The sequence below is a fragment of the Borostomias antarcticus genome, assembly GCF_949987555.1.
Source record: "Borostomias antarcticus genome assembly, chromosome: 8".
In the NCBI taxonomy this organism is placed as follows: domain Eukaryota; kingdom Metazoa; phylum Chordata; class Actinopteri; order Stomiiformes; family Stomiidae; genus Borostomias; species Borostomias antarcticus.
Genome location: NC_140241.1, coordinates 13,372,301 through 13,399,970, shown reverse-complemented (window position 1 = coordinate 13,399,970; position 27,670 = coordinate 13,372,301). Strand labels below are relative to the sequence as shown.

General features: G+C 49.3%; 1 protein-coding gene across 1 annotated transcript in view; it reads right to left on the bottom strand.

Moving 5' to 3' along the window:
* plcl2 (phospholipase C like 2) overlaps positions 1-27,670 on the bottom strand; it is a gene marked incomplete at both ends in the record, with an annotated part of 60,701 nt that overhangs the window by 5,259 nt on the left and 27,772 nt on the right. Inside the window, 3 exons of the mRNA XM_084442479.1 lie at positions 12,388-12,463; positions 16,632-16,835; positions 19,122-21,605. Of these exons, the coding sequence (XP_084298605.1) occupies positions 12,388-12,463; positions 16,632-16,835; positions 19,122-21,605 (2,764 nt within the window). The remainder of the gene's footprint in view (positions 1-12,387; positions 12,464-16,631; positions 16,836-19,121; positions 21,606-27,670) is intronic.

Genomic DNA, 27,670 nt, shown 5'->3' with positions numbered 1-27,670 from the left:
ATTGTCTAGCCAGCTAACTGGTTACGTTTTTAAAGCTATATTTATTTACATGGACACAGTTCTTGGGTGCAAAGTTACGTGGTCACGAAATCTAGCAATAATTAGCCCATGGGCTTGCTAATGCTAGCCATGGTTCGGTTTTCCGTACTGTTAAGCATTTTCGGATCAAACTACACCGTGGTTTTGCATAGTGTTAAAGCATTTTATGAATTGAGCCTGTTCGACTTTCAAACCTGTTACAGCGTAGGTAGCCTATGAAAGAACTAGTGAGTATATATATTATGCCACTTCATTTGTTTTGTTTTGACAATTAAACGCTGGTACCGGGTCTCTGATTTTGCCGGGTCTCTGATTTTGTTTATCTGCATACTGTGCATAGTAGGCAGTGGTGTGAGCGGACTTTGTACTCTGGCTCCACGCAGCACTCCCATCATTTTGCGGTAGGCTAATCATGTTGGTAATGAGCCCTGAGGTGGTGCTGAAAAAGACAGCCCCCATGTGCGTATAGCCTACTCCTATAGTTCTATATCGTGGAGCTCCGCCCCACAGGCTTCGCTCCTAGTGGCTTGACCAATCGTAGCTAGCTACGCGCACTGAACAATTTTTACTATGCACGCACCTCGACCAATGGGAGTAAACCGGTGCCTTGCCAGAAAACCCGCGAACCCAGGGTATAAATAGCCTGTCATACCATCAGTTCGGCTCCTTAAAATCTTCAGCTCGCGAAAGAACAATGAAAGAGAAGATTCCTCCGATTAAGAGGATGCCTTCGGCGGCGCTGGCAGCATCAGCGCCCCCGCCGCTACCTTCTTCTTCTTTCCGCTGCCGCTGCCCCAACCCACGGCGGGCAGAAGACCGGCACTCCCTGTGCTTCATCTGCCTGGGGCAGCGTCATGCCACCGAGGGACTGGATCCCCCTCCTGCATGTGGGGAATGCCGTCTGCTTCCTGCGGCGGCTAGGATGGAGCGGGCGGCGTTTTTCTTCAAGCAACAGCCAGAAGATACGCTGGACCGGCTCGACTCCTTCCAGCCCACACCTGCTGTGGATACTACACTCCCGGCGTGCCAGCTGTCACCGCCGGCAGACGCCGTTTCCGTCCCCCTTCAACCCCGACGCCGTCAGTGATGAGGAAGGGGAGGAAGTTTGCCCGGGGCTGGATTCAGAGCTGTCTGGCCCCGAAGATTCTGCCGCGGTTTCCGACGCTGGGGCGTCCACCGCTCCCTCTGCTGCTCTGGGAGACGACCGTGAGTTTCGCCGCGACCTACCGCTTCTCATCGGCAGGGCGGCATCCCTCCTCGGTGTCCAGAGTCCGGAGGATGAGGCGGAAGAGGGGCTTCCGCTCTGGAGTCTGGTACGCTACGGCCAACCCGGTCGGCGTAAACGCCAGCTCCTACCCGCCATGCCTGGCCTGGAGGTCTGGGTCAGGGCGGAATGGGAGAGCCCTATCAACATCAGGGCTCCCCTCAGGGCTCACGCTGCAGCTACTCGAGTCCACGGCTGGAGTGCCTGCTCCCAGGCCGTCTCCCCGCCGCTGGAAGCGGAGCTTGCTGCGGTCCTCGTCCCTGGTTCTTCTGCCTCCAAGAGACCTTCCATGCCTGCGGCCAGGGATAAGACCACCATGGCCTTAGCGGAGAAGAGCTTCGAACTAGCTGCCCAGGCAGTGGCAGCCTGTTCATCCATCGCTCTTCTGGCCTGCTACATATCCAACCTGGTGCTAGACGACAACAACGCTCCAACTGAGTCCCTCAAATCCGAAGTCGCAGATGCGGCGGGAGCCATCAGCAGGCTGGTCACCACCAACGCTTCCTGCCTCGGGGCAGTTATGGCTTCCAGCGTGGTGCAACAGCGCCATCTATGGTTGTCACTCACCGGTCTCAAAGAGGAGAGCAAGGCTGCTCTCATCAACAGCCCCATTTCTACGGAGGGTCTATTCGGCTTGGCCGTTTCCAACCTCCTGGAACAGTGCAAGGCTCGTGACCAGGATGTGGCGGTCCTCTCGCGCCATCTTCACACCCAGAGGGGCTCTCGGGCACCACCATCTCGCCCTCCCGACGGCCGTCCCGCCTCCTCAGGCGCCGCCAGACGCAGGGCTCGAGGTAAGACGGCTGTCTCTCGTCCCGAACGGCACGGTGAGGCTCCGGCTTTGCAGCCGCCGCCCTCCCAGCCTCCATCGATGCAGCCCCGTGTCGCCCCGGCTTGGGGCTCACGGGCACACAAGAGGCAGCCCACGACTACTCCCATCAGACCTCCGGTGCCCAAGTTGCCGCGTAGCTACTGACGGGTTGCGGGGATGTCAGACAGTGTTAAGAGTCCCAGTTCTGCTCTGTGTTCGCGCCCTCCGAGCGAGTTAGCATCGGAGAGTACCCATGTAACTAGGACCGAGTTCAATAAACACGCAGCTGCACTTTATTCAAGTTGTCACGGCTCGGTTTATGGGTTTTCACAGTCTGCATCCCCTGCTAGTCATTCTACTGTTTTCACTCCGGTTCTGAGCCCCGCACGAGCGCTCGGAACCGTAGAGAGAGACGGTACTTTATCCCCCCCATGCGAGCAGCCCAGTCACGCCCCACGCCTCGGTTACGAGCCCCGTGAGAGCGCTCGGAACAGGTGAGACAGCTGATGGTAACTCAGTCAATTCTCTGAGAGGGTCCGGGGGGCGTTACGAAAACTGCGCATGTTTCATGGTCGCGCAGTTCCTCGTATGACCACAAGCCGGCGACATACACCACGCCATCGGTGGGCCCCATGAGAGAGCCTGCACTCGCTAGCTCGGGGTTCACATTTGCACTGCCCCGAGCGACGCTACCCGGTGTGAGTTTCAACGCTTCCTTTTCGGTAGCGGGCCCCGCGAGAATGCCCTTCCCCGTTCAGGGGAACAAGTCGGCGGCTAGCTTTGTGAATGCATCTAGCTCCGCTTGTGCTTAGGGTCACACAGAGCCTACGGGCTCGTGTGTTTCTGTCAATGAGACCTCGCGGTGTGACATGCCTGTTAATGACAGTTCAGCACGTCACCGCTCGGCCAGCATGTCTGCATCTGGGTGCACGTCAAATAACACACCCACTAATAATGACAGTGTGGCCTGTCATCGACGGCACTCGCTGGTCAATGCAAAGAGCTTTGTCCCCTCTGTTTGCTTATCTGCTAAATACAAAGGGCGCTCGCAGTCTGCCTCAAACGGTTTCCCTCGCAGTGTTGGCTGTTCGCCTAGTAAGGCTAAAAACCCCAGCGCGATTCAGCCAGCCTTTTCGAGAGACGTGTCAGTACCGGTTTCGCGGAGGTTTCGCCCAGTGTAGAGGGCTTGATTTCCTCGCAACCGGCTACCGATCTCAGGGGAACAGCCGGGTTTTCACCCGGTGGGTCTTGCTCGTTAGCTTTTAACCCCTCGGTGCCCAGCTCACATTCGCTGCGCGCGCCGGCCCCCCCTCCAGTCAACCTGCAGGTTTCGCGGGAGAGAGGGAGGGGGAAACGGCCTCTCGTTCGGCATAACGCGCGGAGCTCTTCCGCCGTGATGTCTGATGCGGCGCGTTTTCAGCAGGCTGATAACCGGGTGCGGACTTCTGGGCCTCATGTGGTTTCTCCGGAGCCCTTTCGGGGGCGACCCCCCATGGCCCGTGATTCTGATAAATTTCAGTTTTACGGGGGCGGTCAGGGTCGAGGAGGAATATACCCAATTCCTCTCCCACATACCAAGGTTTTCAGCCCAGCCTCTCTCAGACCACTTCCCCACCTGGATGGCGTTATGCTCCCCATCCAGCTGGCTCAGTCGAGTTCTGAGGGAGGGATACTCCATCCAGTTCCGCTGTCCCCCACCTCCTTTCCGGGGCGTGGTGGAGACTGCGGTCTCGTCCCCTGCCCAGGCCATGGCTCTCACGGGAGAGATCACAGAGCTATTGGCCAAAGGGGCAATTACAGTGGTCCCTCCGGAGCAGAGGAATACGGGTTATTATTCCCGCTACTTCCTCGTGCCCAAAAAGACGGGCGGTGTGCGGCCAGTTTTGGACCTGAGCCTCTTCAACAAGTCAGTCTCCAAACTGAAATTCCGCATGCTGACGGTGCGTAAGTTACTGGAGATGTTTCTCCCTGGCGACTTCTGCACCAGCATAGACCTGAAGGATGCTTACTTTCACGTTCCTATTGTGCCACGGCACAGACGGTTCCTGAGGTTCGCTTTTCAGGGCGTGGCTTACGAGTATACCAGACTCCCGTTCGGTTATGCTCTAGCACCGCGGACATTCACGAAATGTCTGGACACAGCTCTTGCGCCGCTGCGCAGACAGGGCGTCAGAGTACTAGCCTACCTCGACGACCTGCTGGTGTTAGCGCCGTCTGCACGGCTGGCGATGGTACATACCGCATGTCTAGTGAGCAACTCACTCGCCTTGGATTTGCCATCAATTGGGAAAAGAGCTCTCCATGGCCCTCACGCCAGGTGACCTATTTAGGTCTCAATCTGGACACGATAGCCATGTCAGCGTCTCTTTCCGTGCCAAGGAGGGGAGCCCTGGAGATTTCTCTCCGGAGGGCTCGCCCATTAGCGACGGTCTCAGCGCATTCTGTCATGCGTCTGCTCGGTCTCATGGCAGCAGCTCATGTGGTGGTCTCCCTCGGCCTGCTTTACATGAGACCGTTTCAGATATGGTTTGCCCAGCTTCGTCTGCATCCTGTGCGTCACAGACGTCGCCGTGTGCGGTTACCCCTGTCACTGTCGACGGGTCTGGCTTATTGGATGGACCGGCGCGTCGTCGCTCGCGGGGTTCCACTGGGCCGAGTGTCAAATTACGTTGTGGTGTTCACAGACGCTTCCCTCGATGGTTGGGGAGGGACTTGCGAGTCCCAGGCCGTCGGGGGAGTGTGGGCCGCGGGAGAGCGGCGCCACATCAACCTCCTGGAGTTAGAGACAGTGTTGCTGGTTCTGCGCCACTTCGCACAGCTGGTGCGCAGCCGCCATGTGCTAGTGAGGTCGGACAACCAGACGACGGTGTCCTATATGAATCGCCAGGGCGGTGTTCGCTCTCAGTCACTTCACCTCCTGGCCGTGGACCTGTGGGTGTGGGCGGCAGCCAACCTCAAGTCCTTGAAAGCCCTTCACATAGCTGGGCGTCTGAATGTCAGGGCCGACCTGATGTCTCGAGGCGGCCCTCGACGGGACGATTGGAGCTTGCACCCCCAGATTGTAAAACTTCTGTGGGCCCGCTTCGGGAGGGCGGAGGTGGACCTGTTCGCGTCGAGAGAGAACGCGAAGTGTCCCCTCTGGTACTCCCTAGCTCCTCAGGACAACCCCCTGCTAGGAACGGACGCTTTCGCTCATGCTCCGTGGCCGGGGGTTCTCTTATACGCATTCCCTCCAACAGCCCTCATTCTGCCGCTGTTGGCCAGGGTGCGGGCAGAGGGGGCATCAGTGATTCTGATAGCCCCGGCTCTCCCCACGGCCAGATGGTACGCGGAAGTGGCGGCGTTGGCATCGGAACAGCCATGGCCCCTTCCGCTGTGGCCGAACGCGTTGTCCCAGGCCAGGGGCGCGATTCGCGTTCCCCCGGTACTGGGCAAGCCATTGGTGGCCTGGCGGCTGAGCGGCGGAGACTGTCCTGCAGAGGGCTGTCTCCAGCCGTAATCAGTACTATCCAGAGCGCCCGTGCTAGCTCCACTGCTAAGCTTTATTCTAGCAAGTGGGCGGCCTTTGCACGCTGGTGCGAAGAGAGAGATTTGCTCCCCGAGTGCTGCTCTGTGGAGGCTATTCTCGAGTTCCTTCAGCACCTTCTGGATCATGAAAGCGGGCTAGCGGCGTCTACTATCCGAGTGTATGCCTCTGCTATCTCCGCCTGTCACGAGGGCTTCGCGAGGACAACGGCCTTCGCACACCCCTTGGTCAGAAGTTTTTTGACGGGGGTTCGGCGCCTACGCCCTGTGAGGAGGGCAACGGCGCCGCAGTGGGATCTTCCTCTGGTGCTGAACGCGCTTTGTGAACCGCCGTTCAAACCCATAGAGGAGGTGTCGCTTAAGTGGCTCTCAATTAAGACCGCTTTGCTCTTAGCTCTTGTCTCAGGCAAGCGGGTCAGTGAATTACGGGCGCTGTCCATACAGCCAGGATGTCTCGTCATCACTGGTGACGCGAGTAAGGCTGTTCTGCAACCGAACCCTTCGTTTGTTCCGAAAGTGGTTCAGAGTGCATTCAGCGCGCTCCCGGTTGAGTTATCGGCCTTCTTCCCTCCGCCACAGGCAAACCAGGAAGAGGCTCGTTTTCATCGGTTGTGCCCAGTACATGCTTTGGCACAGTATGTCCGGCGCACGGCCGGGGTCAGGACCACATCCCAGTTACTAGTCTGTTATGGACCTGGGAAAGTGGGCTCGCCGCTCTCTAAGCAGCGTCTCTCCCACTGGTTGTGCGAGGGCATTACCCACGCCTATGAGGCGGCGGGTCGCCCTCTGCCTGAGACTGTGAGGGCGCACTCCACAAGAGGGGTGGCCGCTTCGGCGGCCCTCTTTGGAGGAGTAGCGGTTGCGGATATTTGTGCGGCAGCCTCTTGGGCTTCGCCTTCGTCTTTTATCCGGTACTATCTCTTGGATATGCCCCCCTCCTCTTTCGCCGCCTCTGTTCTGGGCACGGCGGCTCTGGGCGCACGGTAGGTTTCTGTGTTCCACCTTGGGGGGCTTATCTTATTATGGGTTGAGTCCTGTTCGGGCCGTTTCCATGCGTATTCGCCTCGGGTAGGACTCCCCGCATGCACCTTACCGCCTCTTGTCAAGGGGCGAGTGGGCGGGACTTCGGGTACACACACTTGTGTGTGTGTCTTTGTACTTGGGGAGTGGCCCTCGGCCAGGCTGACCTATGTTGCAGGAATGGGTCCAGCAAGAGTACATTGTGCGGTTCGCTCCGCTCCGCCTATGCCACTAGGAGCGAAGCCTGTGGGGCGGAGCTCCACGATATAGAACGATGGTTACGACTTGTAACCCCAGTTCTATGAGTGGAGCGAAGCCCCACAGGCAAGATTACTTTGCTGAACCCCCTTTGGCTCGCTGAAGATTTCTTTAGGAGCCGAACTGATGGTATGACAGGCTATTTATACCCTGGGTTCGCGGGTTTTCTGGCAAGGCACCGGTTTACTCCCATTGGTCGAGGTGCGTGCATAGTAAAAATTGTTCAGTGCGCGTAGCTAGCTACGATTGGTCAAGCCACCTGTGGGGCTTCGCTCCACTCATAGAACTGGGGTTACAAGTCGTAACCATCGTTTTCCAGCCTGCTATAAATAAATATTGAATGAATAGGCCTATTGTTCAATAAATCTATTTAGTTTTGCCTGGACATTTCTCTGATGAAGACTTGACGCCGAAACATCCATTATTGTCCAATAAATTGGATGGCGGTTCTTATGCTTTTTAGATAACGCTAAAAATGTATTCACTTGTTATCCGGCATAGGCAGTAAAGGCTTGGTTTAATACTTAATTTTGATTAATAAATTAGAGGTCTGGTTGCATATTGTAGGCTTAGAGTGGTGGAAAAAGGTTGATGAACATTTTTGAGTTTTCAGAGTAGCCTAACGATAGGCTTAATAGGCTATGAGCTGGGCAGTGGATCCACATTAAAAGGCAGCGTTTTTCGATTCCGATAGCTTCATGAAAACTTGGTTGTGGGTTATTCAGGGTTAGGGTTAAGTTAGGCACATTCACGCACACACAGACATACACCAGTGTTTGCCATGTCTCTCCTATGATGTTTTTAGTCTCTCTTACTCTGAAAATGTAATTTAATGTTATTTATTGCTTTATAAATGTTCTAAGCCAGTAGACAAACATACTCCAGGAGCTTGCTCGATCGCCTTGAAATGCGCTATACAAATAAAGCTTTGATTGATTGATTGATTGATTGATTGATTGATTGATTCAATCTGATGGTAAGTAATGCATCCAACCACACATCAGCTTTTAAAGATGTTTATTTGCAAGGACATGGAAGAGACATGAAAGCACCTCCACGGTAATGAAGGCGGGAAAAAATGTTTTCCCCTCCGAGGCGGCCGGGGTTAAATGCACTCTGTCTGGACGGTATCTTTTTTTGAGTAATCTTTTTTTGAGTAATCAGTTACTCGAGTAGGATCAGGTTATGTTACTTGGTTTTAAAATTAGTCGAAATTCCCATCCCTACCATTCACCACCATTCATTTTTTGGACCAGGATTACACAAAAACTACCTGACCGATTTTCATGAAACTTGGTGGAGGGGTGTGGCATGGGCCACACTAGAACCCATTACATTTTGGAGCGGATCCACATCACAGGCCGGGTCCACGAATGAAAACAAATCTTAGAACGAGGCCAGCTCCCTGTGTGGGGGAGCTAGAGACACAGGGTTTGGACTGGGGTGTGCAGGGGGGAGAGCCCGGAGTGCACCGCACCGGCTTCCGGCGTCTGCAACCCAAGGGGGGCGCCACAGAGCTGCCCAAACACGGCCGCCCATTCACCTCCAGTCATGTTTTGGACTTAGGGCTGCTTATTCTCCAGGGTCAAAATGCATGGGGCAACTCTGCTTGTGTCCTATGTTGCGAGTCTTGACATTTTGGATACAACGCCTCTGTGTTTCCAGAAGTCTGTAGCTGCCTATCTGAGGCACCATGAAAGCATTCTGGGGGTTAGTTTGATTTTTGTTTACTTTTTCAAGAGCTTTGATGCTCACTTTCATTCTACTTTCTCAGCCATCCTGTAATACCTCAGAGGAAAATCCACAGCCTGGAGATGGATGGTATGTGTAGTGTTGCATGATGCAGAAGCTTACAGTAGCGAATACAGGATTGATCCAGCCTAGCACAGTTCCATATCCATCAAGGCCATTAAGTTTGCTAGCGCACATGTAAAGTGCCACAGCGCGCGTGGTTAATGGCGTGGGCGTGTCAGCGCACGTGGTTAATGGCATGGGCGTGTCAGCGCACGTGGGTAATGGCGTGGGCATGTCGGCAGCCATGAGGCGTTGGAGCTTAATACTAAGGGGAAGTGACGGTGTGAATGGTTCTCTCCAGTTCAAGCGCACCCTCCTACCCTCCCATGCGCCAAGACAATAGCATATTAATATTTTATATGTCATCCATCAGGAAACCAATAAAAATCCAGGCCCTTGTGGCGTGAGCGCCTGCCTTCGTTGCGTTAGGTGCTGGAGAAAGTTGCACATTGATGAATTACATGTCTGTGCAATTTCGATTGAAAATGCAGCCAACATACAATAACGCAGGCATCTAAATTAAATTCTACCCTCATTAAATGTTTGATTTTTGTGCATTGCTGGAAGCCAGCGCACCTAGTATAGTGTCTGTCGGGTTATCACTCCCTTCCTCCCTCCCTCCCAACAATGTTGGCCTGCATCTCTCTGTTGGCACCACAAGAGGCAATAGTCCCAGCACACCAAGATCAAGAAGGACACCAAAACCAACCTGCCAATCTCCACTGCACAAGTAGAGTAGTGGTCAGAGCATTGGACTCCCACCGGGAAGACCGGGGTTCAAGACCCGGTGGGGATGACTTTATGGGACTATACCCTAAACCTCCACATGTTCATCCTTTCACTCCAACCTTTACCCCTTGCCTTATAGGTCAGATCCTGTCCCAACCCCAACCCTTATTATAACCCCAACCCACACTAGGGACTGGAAGAAGGACACCAAAACCAACCCGTTGATCTCCACTGCACAAGTAGAGTAGTGGTCAGAGCATTGGACTCCCACTTGAAAGACCGGGGTTCAAGACCCAGTGGGGATGATTTTTATGCCTTACCTAAATTTCACAAGTAGAGTAGTGGTCAGAGCATTGGACTCCCACGCGGGACATTCTCAGGGATTACTGTCTACTTACTTCACCACCTAAAGGGAAGTGCACACAGCAAGTAATGACTTTTGTCCAGAAACAGAAGTTGAACCAATTGCAGCAAAATAGCTAACGTTACAAGAATCATCAGTGTAACTGCTTTAGCCACTGACCGCTACCATTAATGTGATGGAAGCTGCTGCTAGTTGTTGTGAGCTTATGAGCTAACTGGCTATCCCGTTCTTATTGTGCTGGATTAGCATTGGAACTGATGTGTCCAGGCGACAAGGCCTTTCTTAATTTATCAGACATTATTTCACGTAATTTCAATTCACAGCTATTTCAGTGGCATGACTAGCTTCCGTCCTACCAGTCCTGAACAGAAACAAGCCAGCCACGCACATAAGCCAGGCTGGACCTGGCCTGGTTTCTCTTTCTCGGGATTCTGATGCTGCTTTCTCAATAAAGAATTAGTCTCTGCTAGAACTCGGCGAGGGTCGTCTCAGAAAAGAGGCGACATGTTGTTTTGAGTTGTCCTGGTAACGGGGAAGGAGGAAGCGTTGTAACAGCTCCCAGCGAGGAGAGGAGCGGCCTGATGAGAGTCCCCAGTCACCCTCTCTAGGACTAGACTATGACTCCCCAATCACCCTCTCTAGGATCCTAGACTATGACTCCCCAATCACCCTCTCTAGGATCCTAGACTATGACTCCTTAATCACCCTCTCTAGGACTGGACTATGACTCCCCAATCACCCTCTCTAGGATCCTAGACTATGACTCCCCAATCACCCTCTCTAGGATCCTAGACTATGACTCCTCAATCACCCTCTCTAGGACTAGACTATGACTCCCCAATCACCCTCTCTAGGATCATAGACCATGACTCCTCAATCACCCTCTCTAGGACTAGACTATGACTCCTTAATCACCCTCTCTAGGACTAGACTATGACTCCCCAATCACCCTCTCTAGGATCCTAGACTATGACTCCTCAATCACCCTCACTAGGACTAGACTATGACTCACCAATCACCCTCTCTAGGACTAGACTATGAGTCCTTAATCACCCTCTTTGGATCCTAGACTATGACTCCCCAATCACCCTCTCTAGGACTAGACTATGACTCCCCAATCGCCCTCTCTAGGACTAGACTATGACTCCCCAATCACCCTCTCTAGGATCCTAGACCAGGACTCCTTAATCACCCTCTCTAGGATCATAGACCATGACTCCTCAATCACCCTCTCTAGGATCTTGACTATGACTCCTTAATCACCCTCTCTAGGACTAGACTATGACTCCCCAATCACTCTCTCAAGGACTAGACTATGACTCCCCAATCACCCTCTCTAGGATCCTAGACCAGGACTCCTTAATCACCCTCTCTAGGATCCTAGACCATGACTCCTCAATCACCCTCTCTAGGATCCTAGACCATGGCTCCTCAATCACCCTCTCTAGGATCCTAGACTACAACTCCTTAATCACCCTCTCTAGGATCCTAGATCAATCAGCCCAGCACCTTCCCACCTCACCACAGCAAATGCATTCCAGTCGGCCCTGACCCAGTTAAGGCAACATGTTATGAGAGGCCAGAAGGCCGTCTCACAAAGACGCTCGCCACCGGAGCGAGCAAACAGGCGTTTACCACACACATCTCACAAACAACAACAAACAGGTGTTTACCACGCACATCTCACAAACAACAACAAACAGGCATTTATCACACACACCTCACAAACATGAGCTGCAGTTTCCCCAGGCTAATCGGGCTTTGAGAGGCTAACATGGCTGTGAGAGGCTAACCGTGCTTTGAGAGGACTTTTTTTTTTCTCAACACCCACCCTCCTCCCCTACACACACGCACGCACGCACACACACACACACACACACACACACACACACAAACACACACACACACACACACACACACACACACACACACACACACACACACACACACACACACACACTCTCTGATCTGATAAAGACTTGAAGAAAGCCTAGTGTGAGCTGGTAACAAAGTAATTCATAGCTATTCACCACTATTAAAAAAAAAAAAATACAGCCCATCTTCAAAGTGAAAACACTGATCTCAAAACGAATGAAAAGAGCTGAAGTCTCTTTAATCTTTCCAGCAAATGATTTGTCTTTGATTGGTTATGTCAGGGGCTTGATCAGCACATCGTGTTGCTGCTCTGGTCCACATAAACAGACTATTCCTTGGGCGGCTGGGGCTTTGATGTTGTTTCACGGTGAGTCCTAGATGTTTATCTCTACACCCCATCCCCCTGCCCAGACCACACTGCTATTCTGCTAATTAGAGGAGCTGGGGTTTTAATGCTGGCACACGTGTAGAAAAAGACAGATCACGGTGGTTCAAAGACGAACGGTGCCCGGGTCACTGAAACGAGCATGAATCAAAATGATAATAACTCTTCCTTAGAAAATGTCTGTGGTGCCCATCACAGAGGTGGGGTTGGTTGTATATGAAAGGAGAGAGGACATCTGATGAGATCTGAGGAGGAGGAACACGTTCTAAGGGATCCCCCTCACCCCCCTCCCTTCTGTTGCTCTCTCTTTCTCTCTCTCTCACCTGTTTTCTGGGTCTGCAGTATCCGCTCATAGACGCCGTCCGCGCCCTCCAGCAGGACCTCGCTGGTCTGCAGCATCTGTGAGGTGAGGAGCAACAACTGGTTAGTTCCATCGCAGCTCATCTCCTGCTCCTTTTATGCTGCTAGCCTGGCATCCTGCAGGAAAGAGGCCATCCTCGCTAGCCTGGCATCCTGCAGGAAAGAGGCCATCCTCGCTAGCCTGGCATCCTGCAGTAAAGAGGCCATCCTCGCTAGCCTGGCCTCCTGCAGTAAAGAGGCCATCCTTGCTAGCCTGGCATCCTGCAGTAATGAGGCCATCCTCGCTAGCCTGGCATCCTGCAGTAAAGAGGCCATCCTCGCTAGCCTGGCATCCTGCAGTAAAGAGCCCATCCTCGCTAGCCTGGCATGGCCTCGTTTGCCAAGCGAGCTCCTGTCCTGTGAGGATTGGTTTGTTTTTACAGAAGACAGCGGTGTAGGGTTTAGCATAAGCCATCCAGGGATGGTCATAACCAGAGGGACCTGCATGGTGTAGAATGTCAACCAGGACGTTATAGTAACCGTATGCTACTGTGTATAAGGTTGGAATCCAGGTTGTTTGGTCTGAGACCTTGTGAATTCAAAGGCAGATGTTAGGTAATTACAGTAGTGTGTCTGTTATGAGAACCTGGGGTCTGGTCTTGTTTTCCAGGCATGTCCCAGTCTGATCTACATCTAAACTTAGCTCCTGCATCTCTCGCTGCCGTCACTGAGAGCACCAACGTCCCTCACCTCCTCCACGGTTGCATTTATCCAGGCGGTAGCGTTTTATCACAGACAGGGAAGCCCTGGGAATTAGCTGACGCTTTTAACACCAGAATAAAACACAAATACCATCCCTCCGGAAGGCTGAGCATGGTGGCTCTTTCAGCGGGTTAATGATGCGCGTGTTTACTGTCAGGGAAGCTGGTAAATACCTACGACCCCACTCAGGAGCCACAGTAGACCATCTGGAACCTTCCATCTTATTATCTGGGTGTGCAATTAATGGTTCGTCTGAATGAAATGACGTTCGGTCTAAATCAGTCCCAACTCCTTTTTAAAATATGATTGAAGCTGAGAGGACACAGTGTTTGCTTTCAGTTAGTGCCATGGGTCCAGGGCCTTGATGTCCAGAGCCTCAGTGTAATTGACTTGTACACGACCCCTGACCCCAGAGACCTGCAGAGCACGGCAAGGGGGCGCGGCAGCTGGCAGGCCTCTCTCAGACGGACGCTGGCCAACAACGTGCCTGGGAGATCGATCCCTGCTCTGTGCCAGCTCTCCAGCTGGCCAGAGGGTGAGAGAGGGGACCTCCTTAGTGGCGCGGAGTGTGGTGACAGGAGCTAAGGGGACCAGCGCTGCTGTGACTGTGGCAGGATGTCAGCAATGCGCTCCCAGCGCCCTACTTCCACCTAGATATGTAACGGTCTGAAAATTTCACACCATGATTATAGCAACCAAAATTATCACGGTTATCAGTATTATCGTGGTATTGCTAAAGTATGCAGTAGTTTTTGAAAATGTTCAAAAATTACTGATACATTTCACCAAGTTTTATATTGAAAACCACAAATGGCAAATTAGCAGCACTATGCACTTTTTGTTTGCATAAACAAAATAATGTGTCTTGGAGACTGTTGCTAACTTAGGTTGACACTCGCGATTAATTTGATCTGGTTTCATCATGGTTTATCATTATACCGGTTATCGTCACATCCTTACTTCCACCCAGAGCCTGTTCTCTCTATGCTGTCCTTCCACCCAGAGGCTGGTCTCTCTATGCTGTCCTTCCACCCGGAGGCTGGTCTCTCTATGCTGTCCTTCCACCCAGAGGCTGGTCTCTCTATGCTGTCCTTCCACCCAGCGTGTGTGTTCTGAACCTTGAGAGTACCCTCACTCAGTAGCGGCATGGCATGCTGTTTCCTAACGGGGTAAATACTGGATTAAGGCCATGTCTCAGAAGATTGAGGGTGTGAACACCTCCATGGCAGAACATGGGATATGTAGACAGGTCCGAGAGCGACGCCAGAAGATGCACAGTGTTTGTCAAAGATGGGTAACAAACACAGGTTTACATGGCCCACCCAGTGTGATCTTTGAGTATATGATTAGCAACCCATAGGACAGGGTGGGGGGTTGTGTGTGTGTGTGTGTGTGTGTGTGTGCGTGTGTGTGTGTGTGTGTGTGTGTGTGAGATAGTCCACAGCTGCAGTAGCAGGGCTCGGAGCCATGTTGCAGGCTGTGATTACTCCACTAATGGGTGCAGAGATGACGGGCCTGGTGGCAGACAGCAGCACAGAGGTGTATTTATACCAAACACTGAGGTAAACAGGTCCCAAGGTCACTAAACACTAGTTAGGTTAAGTGGCGTACTTAGTGGTAGCATCACCAAGGGTAGGAGTTCCACCCACGTCTACAGCCACCAAGTGGTAATTCCAAGGTGCATCAACAAGAGGGACTCAGTGACAGACACTGCCTGGTCTCTGAGACCATCCTGGCTGTGTCCTAAGAGAGATACCAGACCTGCTCTCACCACAGTGCTGTTGAGTGAGTGTAGATACACTACCATGCCAAGACACACTTCTATACTATGCACTCCCTCTTCAATATAGAAAACAAAGCAGAGATCAATATCACCTTACCCAAAGGACAATTGCATTCTACTCAGCTCGATGAGAAAAATAAATGTATGACTTATGAGTGAAAGAAAGTATGACCAGTAGAGGCAGGTCCACTAGATCCAGATCCACACAGCTGCTCCTCCATCTGGTTATTTTATCATTCATCCTTTGTTCAGATATCCAGAAAAAACAACAATAACAACACCATTTTGCTCAAATTGCTCGCTGGCATTACGTTAGTTCCTCCGGACAAAATTATCCAGTCAGAGGATTGGGATGCTGTTTTTTTTACTATTAAGAAGGCAGAGTTTCCTCCCGGAGGTGTAGTGGGTTCTGACACCAGATGCCTGGGTCTCCTGCGCTAAATGCACTACTGAAAAACCAGCCCTGCTCACCGCGTGTTTCTACTGTGTTTCTACTGTGTTTCTACTGTGTTAGAGCCATCCCTCGTTCCTCACCCCTCCTCCAGGGTTTCACTGACCCGTCTGAGCCACCGGCCAACCGCGGCGTTTGATTGGCTGCGTTAAATGTCAGTCTGAGGACCAGCGCTCCCATGGCTGGTCACTTTGCACTTTGCCTAGTCTGAGTACCAGGATGTGCTGTAGTACGAGCCTGGAGAGGACATTATAAATGCATTAAGCAAATGACTTTCAGTCCTATGGTAATGGTGTCCAGGTGCAGTGACCACCTGGTCCTCCGCAGTCAATAACAGCCCAACCAACACAGCATGTCATATGTTCACTGAGCTGGAACTGGAGATGTGTCTGACAGAGATAAACAGCTGGGGTCAGATGGAAAAGCCAAAGTGACCAGTTCGGTGGTCTCCCAACCTCTCAGGTCAGGTGTGTGACAATCATTGGGACTTTGACTTTGAAGTACAGTGTGAACATTTTAAGGTGTGAACTACACAACGCACATCGTGAGAAGTGACGATTTGAGAGGACGGATTCAAATGATCCACAAGGTGAGATCATTCAGCCTCCAAACAGCTTCTCTTCTGTCTAGTCGTCTTCATCACAGACAATGAACCGTAGAATAATCAAATATGAGCAATAGACATCAGGAAAGAGGCCTTTATGAAACTCCGCTCCGAATTTATTTCAGTGGACACAATGTGTTAAGAGGAATAGCCTCGATAGCATGCTGTGCATCAGTCCCATGGTCAACATTGATTGTATTATTTACCACAGCCTCTCAGCCATATTACCTAACCCTCTCAGCCATATTACCTAACCCTCTCTGACATGCGTGCCGGCTGGTTGGGCTGCTGGGAGGACATCTGGACACGGTGGAAGTGGCTGTTTGGGGTTGCTATGACACACAGTGTTCTCCTCATAACATAAACAAATAAAATAAAATAGCATGCTTCAATGCCCTTTTCTAAAATTAAAATAAAAAAAAGTACATTTGTAACAAATGTACAGTTAATCTGTATTGAGCATAATCTTCGAGCAGGCAGCAACATTTCATTGTGACTGTACAGCATATATTACATGTGATAAATAAAAACGAATCAAATCAAATAAAAAACTTAAAACGACTCTTATCAACCTATATATCAACCAAAAGCAAGCATTATGAAAGACTTCAGTATTTGGTATGCTCACCATGTCATAGGCAGAGACCACCTTCTTGAGGACTTCCGGTAGCAGACCTTGGGGCTCTAAGCTGGGGTACTGCTCCTTCAGGTTGAACACCAGGAGAGGGCTGTTGTCTGCCCCTGACAGCCGAGAGGACAGGGCCAGGATGCACTGCTTCAAGTTGGCCACCGCCGACAGGCCACAGAGCTCCTTGAAGGGCACGATGGCGTTCTGCAGAGGGAGAAAGTGTGGGTGGTTCCTGATTAAGGACTGTAGGTGGACAAAACTGCGCTTCACACAACAAAGCAAACCCCAGGTGCAAAAAATGACTGGACTCAGGGAAATAATATAAAAGAATGAATGTCTATCATCATTCAGTTTTTCATAACTTCACTGTATTTACATGCGGAAAAAAAAGGCTATTTTGAACCCATTTGGTGTAGTTATTTCATGGTGAATTAAATAGGTATAAGTGTTGTTTTCTAATTTAGTTGAATAGAAAACGGTCTTTATAACTGAAAGGCTGATAAATGGAAAACGACAGGGTTGAAATGTTACAGTAGGTTGTCTTCTCTGAAGAGGATAAAACGTCATTTGATGATGTTATTTGTTAATTACCAAACCATTAATGAGGTCCCTTGAAATACTAAACAACACACCTGGCAAAAACAGCTGAATTAATCTGAGTTTGCTGCTAAATCTTAATCGCACATTCAGGCTAATTATCTACAGATCTGAGATGGTCTAAAAATAGAGCCCCTCTGGGAAGCGCAGCCTGTTCTGCTGTGTATAGGTCTACAGTAGGTGTGCCCTTATAGGAAGTGCGTTTCACTTGTCACCCAGCCGACTTGCATCTTTGTTACTCAAGAGCACTCAAGTAAAACTCCCACTTTCAGTGAACCAACAGTAGCACTTGCATGCAGAAACACACACACACACACACACACACACACACACACACACACAAACACAAGCACATTCCCTATCTAAGGCTAAATTTACTGCATAAACATCCAGGAGAAGAAACCGGGAGAAGGCCCGAGATGTGTTATACTGTAGCCTGAGGGCCAGCAGCTACACAATGACTTCAATGTAAACAAAGCTAGTAAAACCAACCTTGGTACACAATGTGTAATGAAATACCACCTACGGCCAACCACAGAGATCAGAAAGAACTATGCAGGTCCCCACCTCTACTACTACTACTACTACTCCTACTGCTATTACTACTACTACTAATACTACTACTACTGCTACTACTACTTCTCCTACTGCTAATACTACTACTACTAATACTACTGCTACTACTACTACCACCACCACCACTACTACTACTGCTGCTGCTGCTACTACTTCTACTACTACTACTACTACTACTACTACTACTACTACTATGACTACTACTACTACTACTATTACTACTACTACTACAGTACTACTACTACTGCTACTACTACTACTACTGCTGCTGCTACTACTACTGCTACTACTACTGCTGCTACTACTACCACTACTACTACTACTACCACTTCTACTACCACTACTACTACTACTACTACCACCACTACTACTACTACCACCACCACTACTACTACTACTACTACTGCTACTGCTACTACCACTACTACCAGTACTGCTACTACTACTACTAATACTACTGCTGCTGCTACTACTACCACCACTACCACTACTACTACTACCACTACTACTACCACTACTACTACTACCACCACCACCACCACCACCGCCGCTGCTGCTGCTGCTGCTACTTCTACTACTACTCCTACTTACCACCACTACTACTACTACTACTACTACTTTAAAAAACCTTATGGGCTAATAAAAAAGGCAATCAAACGAACATCAAATATTGGCCTAATGGGATTTTCTGTATCATCTAGAACTGATTCTATTGAAAACGTCAGAGTTCAATGTCCTCTCTAATTCATCATGTCTGATAATCTAACAATCTAATATCACAATATTGACAGCCGACAGTCACCACCTTCTAGAATTATTACTGACACACGCCTATAAGCACATCCTGACATATCAGACAAGATATCTCGGATTTACTTTAAAATATTAAAAAGGTCTGCTCAAAAGCTTCTACCTGGATGTCTGGCTATTTCATCCCGTAGCCCACTGCTGTTGGATGGATCTCACCAGACTGACTGTGCTTTGAAGTATGTTGTGCAACACACAGAGATTCGATCTAATTAAATTAAGCTTTGTGGCTTTGTTTTCTCTTGCAAAGTTCAAGTGCCAAGCTATGTTCTCAAGATGCTACAGATACTTTGTCGTAAATCTGTGTGATCTGTGTTTGACTCAGGGTCAGTGTTCTCATATTCTGTCATTTTCTGAGCAAAACATTCCCATGCAGTCAACATGGGAAAATAAACTTGATTCACAAGGCACATCCATGATGAGGCTAAATGAAAATATGCACATTCCATTGCAAAACACGTGGTTCTTTTCTATCAGAGGCTGAGCACAGACAATGTTTTCAGTTCTTACCTGCATGTTTTCTCTGAGGTCAGTGGCCTCTCTGAGAGGCATAGTGGCTGTCTTGAACACCTCGTCTACAGCCTTGATCAACAAGACCCTCATGGTGGCATATTCCCGACCCCTCTTGCCCTTGCGCACTGACAGCCCTCTCTTGTGGGGTTTACCCCCTCCCCTCCGGTTGGTGATGGCCACATGGACAAACAGCCAGGTGTGGGGCAGAACCTCCCCTGTTAGTGACTGAAGCGGTATATGGCGGAATCCAGGCTGCAGACACTCAAAGGGAATCGTGTACTGGCCGATGAACTCGTCGCCGATGTAGTCATCGTCCAGCACCACGAAGCGCACCATGGCTAGCTCAGGGAGATTGATCTGGAACTCGCAGCTTTCATCAAAGATCGGGTTGTCCCCGTTCTGGTTGGCGGTTTTAGTTCTTTGCTCAGCACAATCGGCCGGGATGCCGTGGATCTCCACATAGACGTACGGGTCGATGACATCGCCTTTGGCGCCTGAGCCTTTGGGTTTGGGGAAGTTCTGTCCACTGATGATTTTGATGTGTAAGAGCTGTGGGGACACACCAGGCACTGAGTCTTTAGTGTTGGCACTGAAGTATGATACCTGCTCCCTCATGATGGCCGGACGAAGAACATAACCGCTGTTCCCATTCTGACGGAACCAGCCGATGTTCAGGTCCATCATCAGGCCTGGTGTCTGGTAGTTCATTGCCACAATCTGGCAACCACACTTCCAGAAGTCCTGAGGGTTCATGTTACTGGAGTCAATCCGCATCGGGCTGGGGTAGATCCGAGCCAAAAACTTCTTGTTGTAGTTCACAAAGTCTCCTGGGAAGTCGCTGGCGCAGCGACTGGCGAATACCTCATTGAAGGAGCAAAGCTCCCAGTGCCTCTGGCTTTGGAAGGACGTGGGGAAGTCTTTGAACTCAATTGACTTGCACAGGGTCACCAAGTCAGAGAGGTCTTTTGAGAGTTGGAACTTCTTCAGTGCAACACTTTGTTGTTCCCCCGTCTCAATGGTCATTCTTTGGGACATCTCAGCACCCTCGTCCTCGTCTGTCACCTCACCCTCTGAGCTAGTGCAGCTTGTGCCAAGTTTCTTCCCTTTCAGCAGGATCTGACCCTTCATGTCAGTGGGCGAGGGGAGGTAGCAGTCCTCCAGTTTGGGAGAGTTCATGTGGATCTTATCTCCAAGGATCTTCTTCAGATGCTGGAACATGACCCTCTGCTGCTTTAAGGAGCAGTGGTTTTCCAGACACAATATCAAGGGGAAGTCAGACGCCACAAAGGCGTATTTGTTGATGATGTCAATGACGCTGCGGAAAACTATCTGTGAGGTCATTGTGTGCCCAGTGTAAATGACAGGCTCGTTGTCCGGTCCGTCCCATACATCAAGTTCCACACTACGGCAGCCCATCTTGAGGGCACGGATGTACCCGGTAATGTCAGAGGGGCCTCTAAACTGATCCTCAATGAGATAGGTGTTGTGGGATGCATTGATGTAATAGTGGGACAGAGGCTGGTTCATGTCCTGGCAGACTGTTTTGTGTTCAGGGTCAAAAATATGGCACTCTGGCGACATGAGGTAATTTGTAAACCCATCGAGGGAGAGCCAGCCCTTAGCCTGGCCTTCTTTGGAGGGCTCGTAGCTCTGAATGACCTCCAGGCTGGTGTCTTCACTAACTTGAGCCATACCCTGCTCAGCCTCCAGAAACATCATTAGGTCCTTGGCATCCAGAAACTCCTTGTTGCTAGAGAACTGGACAAGAAGGAAGTATATTTCAGGTCTGGTACAAAGGTCATGAAATACTTCAATGAACTCGTCCTTAGTCACATCACAGCCCATCTTATCTTTAGCTTTGTGGAACTCCTTGAATTTGAGTTCTATCTTAACATTTTTAAGTCCAGGGTTTAGGTTTTTGATTAGTTGCACAGCAGCACATAAACTGATGTGATTGCTATTGTTGACATCAGCGTTTTCAAAAAGTTTACCTAGCCAGGAGGAGCGCAAGTCATTCTGGGTGCTCTCTATCATGTTCAGAGTATGTTTCCCATAGGATATCAGGTACCTAAGCCCAGTTACCCAAATGTTGGCAACATCAGCTGAGTTTGCCACCAAGTCCAAGGACTCATAGTTCTCCCCATAGATGATGGAGAACGCACAGTCTTCCGATATCTGATCGTAAATTCCATTGGTTCTAAAAGTGTCTGTGTTCTTCCCCGTTCGCACCTCCTTAATGGACTTGATGTCGATTTTGGCTTTGTCAGACTCCTTTTTGGAGGGTTCCCACCTGAGGGACTGCATGTCGGCGTCCAGGAGGAAGTACCGGTGGTAGACGCGCGAGTTTGAGCGCACCTTCTTCAGCTCTGAGCCGTCCACCATGGCATTGATGCAGTCGCTGGCGCTGCTGATCTTCTTCTCGGTGGGCATGCTGCTGAACGACACCGTTTTCTTCCTCTCTTTACGCTGCCTCGAGCCATCCTGAGGAAAAGAGACAAAAACATTGTACGATTTAACTTGTAAGAAGGAAGTCCAATCCACTGATCAGGAAGAACTAAGCATGAATTAAGAAAAAGTTGATTAATCTGAGTAAGATATTAATCTCTAAATTAGAGAAACAGCACGTAGGGTTATGTGGGTCAACCATGCACTTCACCGTCTAGCCACCAGAGGGTGCCATCATGGCATTGACATGGCCTCCACGTGGGAAGGTCACAGAGACACGCGGTTTGGGCTGGCAGAAAGGTCTCGACAAACACAGCAATACCAGACATAAACACCAGCTCCCCGTGTGGGGGTGCTAGAGACACAGGGTTTGGACTGGGGTGTGCTGGGCTAGAGCCCCAAGTGCACCGAACTGCCCTCCACCGGCTCTGACCTGAGGAGGGCGCCACAGAGCTGCCCAACCACAGCCGCCCATTCACCTCCATTCATTTGTACTTGAGCTCAGGAGCCAAAATGTTAGTTAGATAAATTGAAATGTTAGTTAGATAAATGTTGTAAATTGATCGATCAATAGACCACGACGGCTCCACAGGCGCTATGTTCTATTAGCTATTAGCTTCAAATTGCAAAAACTTGCAAGACATCAAGGCCCCCACCCTCTACCACTTGGCCTTCAGGTGTGAGGCAGCAAAGGAAGTCCCCTAAGCCCAGTGGGCCCGCCACTGATCCCGCCCCCCCATCTGTGCTCGTCATCGGATCATCCATGGTGCGCCATGTAGTGGTCCCGAAAGCCCGGACCTGCTGCTTCCCAGGAGCTAAGGTCTCGGACATCAGGACTGTTGTCCCATCACTCCTCGCAGATTATCCCCTGGCCTCATCCATTATCATCCATGTCGGAACAAATGACATCAAGCTCCAGCAGTCTGAGCGGCTGAAGGAGGATTTCAAGGCCCTGATCTCCACTGCTCAGGCGTCAGGAAAGACCTGCATCATCTCTGGCCGTTCTCCTCCCCCCGGTATGGTGATGCCAAATATAGTAGGATCCGTCAGCTCCACATCTGGCTGAAAGGCTACTGCTGCCAGTTGAAGCTTCCCTTCATAGATAATTTCACCACTTTCTTGAACCGCTCGGACCTCTTCGCCAGGGACGGCCTTCATCCTAGTAGGTCAGGTGCCCGTCTGCTCAGTATGAATATGGACCTGACGCTGAGATCTTCCAGCGTCTGATGTGGGGTTAGCCCGACCCGTCTCAACCACCCTACTGCCAAACATAAACCTCCTGTACCCGCGGGTCGGGCTACACCAGCTCCATCTCACCAGCACCCCATCACCATAGACCTTGATTCCCTGCCCCTCACTGAGACCTGGCATAGCGACGTTTATATTTCTATAAACTAATTCTGCCCACCTGAATATGCCATTCAGCAAATTATCTCCCACCACACCCCTATTACCATAATGAAACAGTCAGGTGGATCTAATATAAAAAACCTGATATCCGTTCCAGTGAATATACCATCCAGGCCTACTAGTCAGGCGAGCCAGCCCTTTTCTCCGGAAGCTATTTCAATGGCGATTCTAAATGTCAGGTCCCTACCAAGCAAAACTTTTCTCATTAATGATCTTATATGTGAATGTAAATTAGACTGTATGTTCCTAACTGAAACCTGGCTAAATATAAATGGATCAGCAGCCCTCATTGAAGCCTCTCTCTTTTTTCAATCTATCAGAAGTGGGAAAAAAGGTGGAGGAACAGCCACCATAGCTACAGATGCCCTCAGCTGCAGGACCATCTCCTTTGATGATTTCGCCTCTTTTGAATACCGCACTATTGTCCTAAAATGCCAGCCCCCAGTTCTGGCAGTAACCGTGTATAGGCCTCCCAAACAATGCCCTGCCTTCTCTACACAATTTTCAGAACTCCTGTCCATCATCCATACAAATTATGATAAGATTATCATCATTGGAGATTTCAACATACACGTAGACACTGAGGCGGACTCGAAAGCTAGGGACTTTATCAACCTCCTAAACTCCATGGATTTTACCCAACATATCTCTGAGCCAACCCACAACCGCGGCCACACCCTTGATCTAGTTATTACTAAGGGTCTGACTATCACTGTTTTCTCTATTAGTGACCTCGCCCTCTCCGACCATTTCTGTATCTTCTTCACTGCATTGGTTCCTAAAGTCAAAAGTAGTACTGAGCGCTTTATCAAGAAACGTTATCTTACCTCCGCAGTAGCCGATAGTTTTAGAGAAATAATGACCACAAACAATTTATCAACTCCAGAAGTGGGGCCCTTAGGAACTATTGAAGACCTGGCAACCACCTTTAACACCAGAGTAAGGGCAGCCTTAGATTCTGTAGCACCTATTAAACTGAAAAGGATCACAACCAATAATAAAGCCCCATGGCGAAATGAGGAAACATATCAACTAAAGAGAACCTGCAGAAGTTCTGAGCGTATATGGCGAAAAACCAAGCTACAGGTCCACCATGATATTCTCAAAGAACATCTCTCTGCTTTTAATAAAGCAATAAGAAATGCAAGGAAAGACCACTTCTCAAAATTGATATCTATCAACCGAAATAATTCAAGAGTGCTCTTCTCAACCATTGATAGCCTAATAAACCCTGCCGTAAAAACACCTGATAACTGCTCGCTACCTCCAAATGTGAGGAATTTGCAGCTTACTTCAGAGATAAGATTATGAATATTAGGAGGAATATCACTCAGGAAAGGCCATGCATCCCGTTCACAGATCCTCTCCCTCCATGTAATGGACATATGAGCCTGTTTACACTGATGGACACAGAAATGTTGAGAAAAGTAGTATCCAAACTCAAAACCTCCACATGCCTGCTGGATCCAATCCCCACCGATTTTTTCAAAACTATTTTTGACTCTGTATCCTATGACATTTTATCCATTGTTAATGACTCCCTATCTACAGGTGTCTTCCCACCAATACTTAAAACTGCTCTGGTGAGACCCGTACTGAAGAAAAACAACTTAGACACTTCAGTTTTTAGCAATTTTAGACCAATCTCCAACCTTCCCTTTTTGAGTAAAATTCGGGAAAAAATTGTGTTCAAACAGATTAATGATTTCCTAGCTACAAGTTGTACCCTTGACCTTTTCCAGTCCGGCTTCCGTGCCCACCATAGCACAGAGATTGCATTAGTCAAAGTTGTAAATGAGCTCAGAATTAGAGTGCAGCCTTTGATACTATAGATCATGCAATCCTCATCGAAAGACTGGAAAAGTGGGTTGGCCTCTCTGGTCCAGTCCTAAATTGGCTTAAGACCTATCTAACCGGTCGTGATTTCTTCGTTGCCCTCGGTGAATATAGCTCAGGAAAGATCCCTATGACCTGTGGAATGCCCCAAGGATTGATCCTAGGACCTCTACTCTTCAGCCTGTACATGCTGCCCCTTGGCAGTGTCATCAGGAGGCACAATATTAGCTACCATAGCTACGCAGATGATACCCAACTCTATATTTCTGTAACACCCAGTAACTACAGCTAGGTTGACTGCCTTGTCAAGTGTATTACAGATATAAATGTATGGATGTCACATAATTTCCTCCAACTAAACCAGGACAAAACAGAAGTACTGATCATTGGAGAAAAAGCTGAAAGAGAGAAACTAGCTGCACACTTAAAAACTCTGGAAATTGACACCAATTGCCAGGCTAAAAACCTAGGTGTCATACTTGACTCAGATCTTAATTTCGAAAACCACATCAAGAATATTACAAAGACATACTTTTACCACCTAAGGAACATTGCCAAGGTGCAGCCCTTTCTCTCTCAGGCTGACACCGAAAGATTAATGCATGCTTTCATCACAAGCAGGCTGGACTACTGCAATGCTCTACTATCAGGCCTACCAAAGAAAGCAATCTCTAAGCTACAAATGACACAGAATGCTGCAGCACGAGTCCTCACTAAGACTAGACAAAGGGCACACATCACACCAGCGTTAAAATCACTACACTGGTTACCAGTCAACTCTAGAATAGACTTTAAAATACTATTACTAGTCTATAAATCTCTCCACAGTCACTCACCAGAATATATTTCAGACATGCTTGTTAAGTACATGCCAAACAGACCACTTAGATCCTCAGGCACTGAACTTTTAACAGTTCCAAAAGCCAGGACCAAGAAACACGGGGAGGCAGCTTTTAGTTTCTATGCCCCCAACTTCTGGAACACCCTACCGGAGTGCCTAAGAAGGGCCGAAACAACGGAGGTCTTCAAGCGAGACCTCAAGACGTACCTTTTGGACCTAGCCTACAATCACTAGCTAGGACCTTGAGACACAGAAAGGCAGCCTCAAACCTACCTGTGAATCCTCTGTATACATTGGTATTTATCCTGCTATGCAATGTATGTACATCAAGTAATGTACAGAAGCTGGTTATCCTGAAACAGGCTTGTTCTGTTCTGACTGCTGTGTTGCTTCAATGACTCTACTAACCGTTTTCTGTCTCCCCTAGTGCCTCTCTCTCTCCCTCCTATCCTCTAACCAGGTCCAGTGTCAGCTGCGGAGCTGTGGATATCGTAGTATTTAGTACACACACACACACACGTACACACAGACACACATCAGTCCACATCCGGCTTAGGCCTGGACCTGATGCTCTTAGCCTTTCTTGCTTCGAAAATTTAATTTAATGTTATTTATTGTTCTTTAAATGTTCTTAGCCATTAGACAAATATATTCCAGGAGCTTGCCCCAGGTTGCCTGTTTCAATATCTATGTGGTCTGTATGGCTCTATGTGCTACTAACCCTGCTCTGCCTTCCCTCTGCCTTCCCTCTCCCTAGTGCCTCTCTCTCTCCCTCCTATCTTCTTACCAGGTCCAGTGGATGCCCCACTGTCACCAGCAGACCTCCCGAAGTCTGATAGATACCCCTGTGTCTGCTGTAGCATGTCCGTAGAATATTCTCTCTCCTATGATGCTTTTAGCCTCTCTCACTCTGAAATGTAATTTAATGCAACGTATTGCTTAATAAATGTTCTTAGCCGGTAGAAAAACATACTCCTGGAGCTTGCTCGATCGCCTTGTTGAGAGGGGTCAGGGAAGAATTTTTACAGCTCACTTATCTGGCCCCCGGGTGATTACTGTTTTTTTGCTTCCCTCTCGAATATGTAGAGAGTGGGTCATATGCCCACCTCCCTTGTTCTCTGTAAAGCGCATTGTGTTGCCTCTGGGTATGAAATGCGCTATACAAATAAAGCTTTGATTGATTGATTGATTGATTGAACATCAAGACTTCTTTATTTGTATGTAATGTACGTGTACAGTTACAGTGAAATGTCGCTGGCTCCAATATTAATACAGATGAACAATTTACAAATGTACACGTTACAAATACTATATATATATGTATACAGTAACAGATGGGGTTAGATAAGATAAGTTAAGATAACCAACCCAGATAGATTATATACATGCTATATATGGATATGAATGAATAAATAAATAACCTGGGGGGGCATGGGTGTGTTATGTACATGCTATAGCTGTAATAAATAATCCTGGGGGGGTTTAGGTATATTGACTTTTGCATGTGCATGTGGTTATGCTAAGTACACTAGATATTCTATACACTACATGTTCTAGATAATCATTCAGGTGCCGGATGGCTTGTGGGAAGAAGCTCTTTCTGAGCCTCTCCGTGCTCACCATGTGAGTGTGGTATCTCTTCCTGAGCCTCCCCGTGCTCGCCATGTGAGTGAGGTATCTCTTCCTGAGCCTCCCCGTGCTCGCCATGTGAGTGAGGTATCTCTTCTTTACAAACTATGTTTCATTTCCAAAGGAGAACTGGCATAATGTAGCCTATAATGTAGCCTCACTGGCTGGCTGCCTGCTGATGTCACTCTCTGTGGTGATGTGGCTGATGATGTCACTCTCTGTGGTGATGATGTCACTCTCTGTGGTGATGTGGCTGATGATGTCACTCTCTGTGGTGATGTGGCTGATGATGTCACTCTCTGTGGTGATGTGGCTGTAATGTCACTCTCTGTGGTGATGTGGCTGATGATGGCTGGCCTCGATGGTCCAGAGGCACATCCATGTT